At 43.5% G+C, this 9,468-nt stretch overlaps 1 protein-coding gene across 1 annotated transcript; it reads left to right on the top strand.

Moving 5' to 3' along the window:
• Positions 1 to 129: 129 nt before the first annotated feature.
• Positions 130 to 9,382, top strand: LOC123254416 (complement C3-like; the record flags this gene model as incomplete). The annotated part of the gene is made up of 7 exons (XM_044683444.1): positions 130 to 1,221; positions 2,448 to 2,543; positions 2,845 to 3,001; positions 3,119 to 3,282; positions 5,635 to 5,793; positions 9,021 to 9,080; positions 9,268 to 9,382. Coding segments are annotated over exons 1-7 (880 nt in total), but the record flags the coding sequence as incomplete, so codon positions are not given.
• Positions 9,383 to 9,468: the final 86 nt, after the last annotated feature.

Here is a 9,468-nt window from a genome sequence, read left to right as displayed (position 1 = left end):
GGAAGAGAGAGAGAGAAAGAAAGAAGGAAGAGAGAGAGAGAAAGAAAGAAAGAAAAAGAAAGAAGGAAGGGAGAGAAGAAAGAGAGAGAAAGGAAGGAAGGAAGGGAGGGAAGAAAGAAGGGAGAGAAAGAAAGAAAGAAGGAAGGCCGGGAAGAAAGAGAGAGAAAAGAAGGAAGGAAGAAAGGAAGAAAAAGAAATTCATAGACTATCAGAGTGGAGACAGCCCACAGAGATCATCTAGTCTTTTTCTCATTTTACAAAGAAAGACACTGAGGCTAGAGAGAGGGGAAGTGACACAAAGAACAATAATAACAACAGTTTTTATTTCCAGAACACTTCATTTGGACAAAGCACTTGCCTGCATCCCTGGGAATTAAATAATATAAATCTTATTCTCTCCACTTTTACAAATAAGGAAACTGAAGTGCAAAGAGGTCAGATGGTTTACCCAAACTCGCAGAGCTGGTGTTTGAACCCAGAGCCTCAAACCCCAAATCCAGTGAATTTATCTATACTCTTATGGTGCCTAAGATTGAGATCATAGATCTTCAACTGAATGTTGGGACTTGGGGGGGACTTTAGAGAATGCCAGGGTTGGGAGAGCCCTTAGAATACAGAATGTTAATATGAGTGTCCTTAGGACAGAAAATGTCAGAGTTGGAAAAGACTTTAAAATAGAGAATATTAAGGATGATGGCAAGAACCTTAGAACCTAGAATGACAGAAATGGGAGAGCCTCTGAGATCATCTGGTCCAACTCTTTCATTTTACTGATGAAGAAATAGGTTCAGAAAGATCCCATGATGGGCTCAAAGCCAACTCAGGTAGTCAGTAACAGATCTGGGGCTTGAATTCACGTCTTTGACTGCCAGTCCAGTGCCCTTTCTAGTACAAACCTGATGATGTGTAGTTGAGATACCTCAGTTCAAATGCTGGCTGCCACTTTCCAGTTGTGTGTACCTCTCTGAGCCTCAATTTAGGCCCCTGCAGAGAAAAGAGATTAGATTTGATGAACTCTGTGCCTCTGTGATGGTGAGCTGACATCATGACCTTGTCCCCAGGCTGACAGCCTATGTTGTAAAGGTATTCTCCATGGCCACCAACCTCATAGCGATCGATGCCCTGATCCTCTGTGGTGCAGTCAAATGGCTTATCTTGGAGAAGCAGAAACCAGATGGAATGTTCCAGGAGGATGGCCCAGTGATCCACCAGGAGATGATTGTAAGGCCCTTACCTTCCACCTAGAGAGAGTAGAGGGAGAGGAAATGCGGCAAGGCAGCAATAACAGGAAGAGAGACAGACATAGACACAGAGACACAAACAGAGAAACAGAGAAGAAATGATAGAAGATAGATATAATAGCTCCATAAATGTAGATAGAGTAGGATAGACAAGACAGCCAGATAGAGGTGGATACAATACATAAAAAAAGAGGATAGTTACTGGATAGAGAGATGGATAGATATGAAGTGGGACAGATAGAGATAAAGGTAGATAGACTAGATAAAAGGGAGCTATATAGATAATAGATTGATAGATCATTAGCTAGGTAGATAATTAGATAGATGGATGGATAGATGGATAAACAGATGTAGGTAGAATAGGACAGATAGATATAAAAATAGGTAAAGTAAATAAAATAGAGATGGATAGATATTAAAGAAATTGATAGAGTGACCAATAGGTATATGGGTGAATGGATACATAATTACATAAACAGATAAAGATGACAGAGAGCAGTATATAAACAGATAGTTAGATAAATTAGATAGAGAAATAGATAAATAGGGCATTTCCCAAAGACTTGTGTACCAGACATTGTGCTAAGCATTGAGAATGCAATTAGAAGAAGGGGGGAAAAATAGTCCCTTCCCTATCAGAGCTTACATTCTGGGGAAGACAATGCATAAAAGGGAACTGAAAAGTATGGGAGAGGAGAAAGCAAGGTGGCCTGGTGGAGAGATGATCCATGGACTGGTCTGGATTTGAAGTAAGCATGACTGGACTGGTTTGGGGTGCTTCCTCAGCTTGCAAGTTCTGAGGAGCTCATTAATTAGAGAAGGAGGTCAGAGAGGGGAAGGCATTACCTCTCCAGTATGAAAAGCCTGCTAGGTCACTGGGAAGTTGAGGTAGGGATCATGAACTCCACTATACAGGGGCCTGGGTGGCAGAGCTGGGGGACCTGGGGTCATCTCCTCTGATCAGAGAGAAGGGTACAACTTACCCCAATCCTGTCAGTCCTCACCATCCTCTACCCTTCATATGTTAGTATCAGTCCCTGGTCTGAGAGGGAGGACACAGCTCTTACCTCAGGAGGCTGCTAGCCTGATGGATCAGAATCCAGCGAGGACAGAGACTTAAGGCCATGAGATTTGCCAGGAGAAATGGGAGTTCAGAGGCAGAATACTCTTGGACTCAATGTACAACTTGGTTTTTGCTCCCTTCAGGGCGGCTTCAGGGGTGGGGAGGCTGATGCCTCACTCACAGCCTTTGTGCTCATCGCTCTGCATGAAGCCAAAGACATCTGTGGAGGCCAAGTCAATGTAAGTGACCCTCTGCTAGCCTTTTTTTTTTTGTGTGTACCAAACCTTCTCCAATCCCCAACGCCTCTGCCTTAGACTCTTCCCAAACTCCCCGAACCTCCTAGGCATGAATTATTCTTTAGCCTCATGACTTGTACTCTACCACTCAAGCTTCCAATGCTGCCTCAAACCTCTTCTCTGGTCCTTGGGGCCTAAAGGATGCCCCCAGGTGAGAGGCTATGGTGCCTGCCAGGGGAGGAGGATATGGCACCAAGTGCCCAGCAGGGCTGGCCTGAGCAGGACTCATATCTTCTTCCTACAGAGCTTGGAAGGCAGCATCAACAAAGCAGGTGACTACCTGGCAGGCAGATATCAGGCCCTGAATCGGCCCTACACTGTGGCCCTGGCTGGCTACGCCCTGAGCCTGCTGGAGCGTTTTGATGAACCCAAAGTAAACAAGTTCCTGAGTGCTGCCAAAGGTAAGGGAGTCCCCTTGGGCTAGGGAAGATGGGGGCAAAGATAAAGGATCCAAGGAAGTCCCCAGACTGGGGAGAGCCAGTCAGGACCTCTGAACTCCCTTTCTCCCCACCCCCCAGATGGCAACAGCTGGCAAGAGCAAGGCCAACAGCTATACAATGTGGAGGCCACATCCTACGCACTCCTGGCCCTTCTGAAAATAAAAGATTTTGACACCATCCCTGGCGTAGTTCGATGGCTCAATGAGCAGAGATACTATGGAGGTGGCTATGGGTCCACCCAGGTGAGTGGGACCCAGGCCTGGTGGGCAGGGGTCACAGACACAGACACAGAGTTCTCTAGGGGCCTTCCTGGAGGAGGTTCCCTCAGGCAGAAGGGACATGGCAACTGGCTCCATCCTGAGTCCCAAATAATATTGGTTGTGGATGTCATCCCATCTACTGAGAACTCAACTCCTTCTCTTTGACCATCTAAGCATCAAGAGTAGAAACCTAGAGAACTACATAATATGGAAGACAAGAAAATCACAAGATAGGCCTGGGCCCCAAACCTGGGTTTTTTCCATTGGTATAGAGAACTCACAATGAGAAAACTCCCCCTTACCAATACAGGTTGGCACGTGGTTTGCAACTTATAGTCCAAGAGAGTCCAATGTGTTTCTCCAGAATCACATCAATAGTTAGAGAACAGTCTTGGACCCAGCTCTTCCCAACTCTGTAGCTGGTTCTCCATCCCCCTATACCATGCTTCCCCTCAAATTCATCATCATTATCATTATTATTGTAATCCCCTCTGCAATCATTCCTACTTTTAATATTATTAACAGAGAACCAAATACTCTCAAGAATCCGATAGGATGATATAACTCTAAGCCCCCAATACACCACATGATCCATTTATAGGCACCTAATGTGTGTTTGCGCTAGGTACTGGTCCACAGAACATGAACTATCAGAGCTGGGGAGGTTTTTACTGCATCAGAATGTCAGTTAGGGAGGTCCTTAGAGCATGAAATGTTAGAACTGGAAGGGACTTTTTTTGGGGGTTAGATCTATGATTTTACAGGTACAAGGAACTCCTTTTATGGAAATTCCATCTATCAATGCTTATCCACAACTTACTCATGACTTATAATCTTGGAAATTTAGCTATGTTTTGTTAGTCATTCTGTAAACATTTATTTGGCACCTACTATATGCCAGGTACTATGCTAAACACTAGAGATACAAAAGAACAAAAAGACAATCTCTGCTTTCAAGGAATTCACAGACTAATGGCACACAACTGTGTGTACACAACTGTACACAACTGTACAAACAAGCTATATACAGGATAAATTGGAGATGATAAAATTGAGGGAAAACAATAGAATTAAGATATATCAGGGAAGGATTCTTAGAGAAAGTGGGATATTAGGTGGGATTTGAAGGAAGCAAGGGAAGAGGCAGAGATAACGAGGGAGAATATTCCAGGCATGGGAGAAAGCCAGGGGGAAAGCCTGGAGTTGGGAAATGGAGTGTCTGGAGCAGCAGGTAGGAAGTGGGAAGAGTGTAAGATATTAGAAGACTGGAAAGGTAATGGGGATGAGAAGTAGATTATGTAGGACTTTGAATACCAAATAGAGGATTTTATATTTTATTTTGGAAGTGCTGCTAAAGTCAGAGAATAAGTGCCTTCGCTACGATCACAGAATTAGTATGCATCAGGGACAGGACTTGACCTGGCGACTTTTTTGCTGCAAAGGAGGCCTTCTATGCACTATGGCACTCAGCCTCTTAGAGGAGTCATTAGAACATAGACAAAAGAATGTCAAAACTTAGCGAGCACCTAGTACAACTACCTTTTTTTACAGGTGAGGCACAGAAAAGAGAAAGAATCTGCCCAGAATCACATAGAGAATTAGCAAATTAGTGGCACAACCATGGCCAGAATCAGGTTCCCTGATTCCCAGTCTGGGAGTCCTGCGTGTTATCCTGGGCTGCCTCCAGAGAGGTTAACCCCAAATATTTTCCTCCTTCCCTTTGGCCCCTCTTGGTTCTCTTTCCCCTTTAGGGAAGAAAAACTGTGGCTTTGTCAACAAAGCAGGACAGAGCAACGGAAATTGAGAAGAGAGATGCTAGGAGAGGCACAGGATTGCCCTCGGTCCTGTAGTTTGTCTTAGCCCCATGACACACTGCCAGGATGGGAGACCAATAGAGTGAGGAGAGACAAGGCAAATATTTTAACAATCAACTCACCAGGAGGAAAAATGCACACATGACACACTTAAATTTAATCTGCATTAACATTTTTTCTCTATGACTTTCTTATGTCTAAACAATCAACAAAACAAGAAACCAATCCCTGATTTGTAGTTAGGAAACCACTTACTGGATGTGTAGCCTTGAGATTTCTTTTCCATACATGATTAGGCTAAATGGTCAATCAGGAACATTCCATCAAAAGATTCTATAATTCTAGATTACTTTCATGTGATGCTTTTATTTTTTCCTTTCTGATTGGGTTCTAGTTCACCTCAATAGTGTTCTGGAACCCAGCATGTCTTTTTGGCTTTTTCCTTTTGGTGGATTCTAAGTCACTTCTACTGTGTTCTGGGATCTTTTGTGACTCTCCCCCACCCCAATTTGTGTTCTAGGCTACCTTCATGGTGTTCCAGGCTCTGGCCCAGTACCAGCAGGATATTCCTGATCACCAGGAGCTAAACCTGGATATTTCTGTTCATCTGCCCAGTAGGAGCTCAGCCATCACCTACCGTATCAATTATGAGTCTGCCAGCCTGTTGCGGTCAACTGAGGTATAGTGTTCCTTGTCTGCATCTTGCTAACTATAGCTGCTGGGCCCTGGATAAAGGGGAATGCCATCCTTAGTTCTACCCTCACTCCAATCTACTGCAGAGGGGCACCTTTCTTCTCACTCTGAGAGCAGGACAAGATGAGGGAAAGAGGATCACAGTGAAAGGAACCAGAGAACTTACCAGTGTTATAAAGCCTAGGAGAATGCTGGGCTAATGAAAGCCTGGCTCCCCATCACCTCCTCTCAATCCCCAAGCTTCTCTATAAAAGAAAAGCCCTAACCACGGGGAGAATTTTCACTTTTATTATCACTTCTCTTCTTTCTTTTCTGACTCTTTGCCTTCTTTCTTATTCTCTACTTCCTCTTCCTTCTCTATCCTTTCATTTCTTCTTATATTCCTACTCCTTTCTCCTTTTCCTTCCCACTCTGCTCTCTACTCTCTTTTCTCTTCTCTTCCCTATCCTTCCCTTCCCTTTCCTCCCCTTCCCTTCCCTACACTTCCCTTCCCTTCCCTACACTTCCCTTCCCTACACTTCCCTTCTCTTTCCTATACTTCCCTTCCCTTCTCCTCATTCGCTTTCCCTCCCTTTCTTTTCTTTCCTTCCTTTCCTTCTTTTCCCCCTCCCTTCCTTTCTCTTCCTTTTTCTTCCCTTCCCTTCCCTTCTCCCCTCACTGATCTCCCCCCTTTGTCCCTCTCCCTTCTCTTCTTCTTCTTTTCTCCTCTTCTTAAAATCAAATCATTTAGAGCTGGAAGGGATCCTTTAATTCCACCTCCTAGTTTTACCTTACTTCTATAGTATATACCCTTTCCTGTTAACAAAGGATTATTTTTTAGACCTCTTCTCATACTCCTCCCATCTTCCTACAATCTTATAAACATGACTTCTCCAGAAAACACTACATCTCTGACTACCCTGGTCAGTTCTGGATTTAACTTCACTGACTCCCTCCCAACCCCACTCCCCAACACCTTGGGTCAGGATGAGGAGTAGAGGATATTTCTAACATCAGCATTGCTTATAGACCTTCCCCCTACCACCACCATTCAGTAATCTTTGAAGACTTCTACATCTCATTCAGTCTTGAAGACCCATGATCTTCAGGTCCTCAGGTCCTTCCTCAAGACATTCTACTTTCCTTCTCTGCCCTAACCCCTTGTTCGAGGGAACTTACACACTGATATCCCTTTAAACAGCCTTGCTTCTTAGTTCATGTATCTCCTCCACTCCTATAATCTATACTTTCATCCACCTCAGCCAAACATAGGAATGCTCATATCCTCCATCTCATCATCATCCCGAAGCATTCTCCCCTCATGAACCAGAATTCTAAGATTCCTCCCTAACCATAATCTCGATCTCCCCATCTCTCCCCATCTTACCCCTCTCTTCCCACTATGCCACTCTATCCCTCCCTGATTACCCAGGTTCCAGGCTCCATTCTCACCATCCCACTTTGAAATCTTTACCATATAATCAACTTTACACTGTCTTCTACCCCTGAATCCTTTGCCCTGGTGTTCTGTTCTGTTGCTGCTCATCACATTCTAAACCCAACCTGGTATTACTTCCACCATCTGCCTTCTCTGCTCCTATTCTTATGCTGCTGAACCTACAAGAAGTCTCAACTGTGCTGACTTGTTCACCCCAAATTGGCCCAACTCAGCCCTCACTTGAATACAACAGTCCTTTGACTCTCTACCATAATCCTCATAGCATCTGCTCCAATCCTTCTCTTCCTTCCTGTCTCCTATGCTGCTCCCCATTCCCTCTCAGTAGTAACCTTGCTTCATATTCTATCAAAAAAGGTTTCTTTCTCTCCAATCCTAATCCTCAAATAACATCAGCATCCTCTCCCATTCTCTCATTCTTTGCAATGATTTCCAAAGAAATGGCAAGGTTGCTTGCCTAGGCTAACCCTTCATGGTGTTCTTCATCGCAAACTCTCTCGTCTCCTCTGGGGAACTTGCCCCTTTGATCATCTGCCCATAAACATGCCCAGATCTTCTCCTTCAACATTATATAAAGCTTTTGAAAACCCTTCATGTGATCCTAACAATCCCTCAAGTGATCTTCCTGTATTTATCTTCCATTTTATGGCCATATTCCTAGAAAAATGCTCTCTATATTTATTGCCTCTACTTCCTCACATTCCACTCAATTCTCAATCTGAAGTCTATTTTTTTTACCCCCCACTCAATTGAAATGATCTCTCTAAGGTCACCAGTGATGTCTCTATTGCTAAATCCAATGGACTTTTTTCACTCCTCCTAATTCTTGACCTACTTCTTGATATTGTTGGTCAGCCTCCTAGTACTTTTCTCCCTGGATTTCATGACACTGCCCCGTCATAGTTCTCTTCCTACCTGTCTGGCCACTGTTTCTCAGACTCTTTTGCAAAATCATCATCTATATTCTACCATCATATATGAATATGCCCCAGGGCTATGTGCTAGGTCCTCTCCTCTTTTCTGTCCATTCTATGTCATGGTGATCCCATCACTTCCTATGATTTCAATTATCCAGTCTACATGAATGGCACCCAGATATAAAAATCCAGATTAACAGAATTAATTTTCTTTCTCCCTAACCTTCCCCTTCCTTCCATCTTATCTGTTTTTGTCAAGGACACCATCATCCTTCCAGTCACCCAAGTTCTCAATGTCCGAGTCATCCTCTTCCTTCTCCCTGAACTCCAATATTCGATTTGTTGCCATATTTTATTAATTATCCCTCCAAAACATCTCTCCCATTTGTCTACTTCTCTCCACTCACATAACCACCAACTTATCCCAGAGAGTCATGCCAGGATTCAGAATACTATTGAGGTGTCCCCTATGTTTAGAATGTTCCTCCTTCTCTGGACCTCTTAAATCCTTGGCTCTCTTCAAGCCATTAGATTGTAAATTCTTTGAGGCAGGTACTCTTTTGCCTCTTTTTGTATTCCCAGAGATTAGCACAGTGCCTACATATATTAGGTGTTTTAAAAGTATTCATTGATTTATTGATTAAACTTCCACTCCTGAGAGGCCTTCCCTAATTCACCCATTTATTAGTTAGCCCCCCTTTCCCCAAAATTAATTTGTATTTATCTAAGTACTTGTTGATTTTTCCCTAATGTGAGTTCCCAGAGGGATTGTCTTCTTTCAATCTTTGTATCTCCAGTGTCTGGCACATAGTAGGTGTTTAATAAAATGTATGTTGAATTGAATTCTTCTTCTTCCTACAGACCAAAACAAATGAAGACTTTACTGTGAAGGTCAAAGGAAAAGGACAAGGCACATTGTCGGTGAGAAAGCTCCAGGCCCTGACCTAGGCCTAGCCTAAGCTCCCACTCCTAGCTTCACCCTCATTTTTACCTAAAACTGGGCTCTAATCCCAGCCCAGCACTGTCCTTCTGCCCCTTTTCCTTTCAGAATACCTTTTCCTAAGTGCTCCTGCTTTGTCTATGTTGACTTCCCTTCTCTCACCCCCAGGTAGTGACAGTGTATAATGCCAAGTTAAAAGATGAAGGAGTGTGTAAGAAGTTTGATCTGAGGGTAACCATTAAACCAGAAGAAGGAAATGGTAAGGTGTTCCCTGCCTTCATAGGTCCAGAATCTGAAATCATTTTTTCTCTTCTCTCCCAAATCTTGGCTCTGACCCTCTTCTTTCTTTCTTTCTTTCTTTCTTTCTTT

This window comes from Gracilinanus agilis, unplaced genomic scaffold (assembly GCF_016433145.1).
Source record: "Gracilinanus agilis isolate LMUSP501 unplaced genomic scaffold, AgileGrace unplaced_scaffold21542, whole genome shotgun sequence".
Taxonomy (NCBI): Eukaryota; Metazoa; Chordata; class Mammalia; order Didelphimorphia; family Didelphidae; genus Gracilinanus; species Gracilinanus agilis.
The sequence above is the reverse complement of the archived record's forward strand: the minus strand, read 5'-3'. Positions and strand labels throughout refer to the sequence as shown.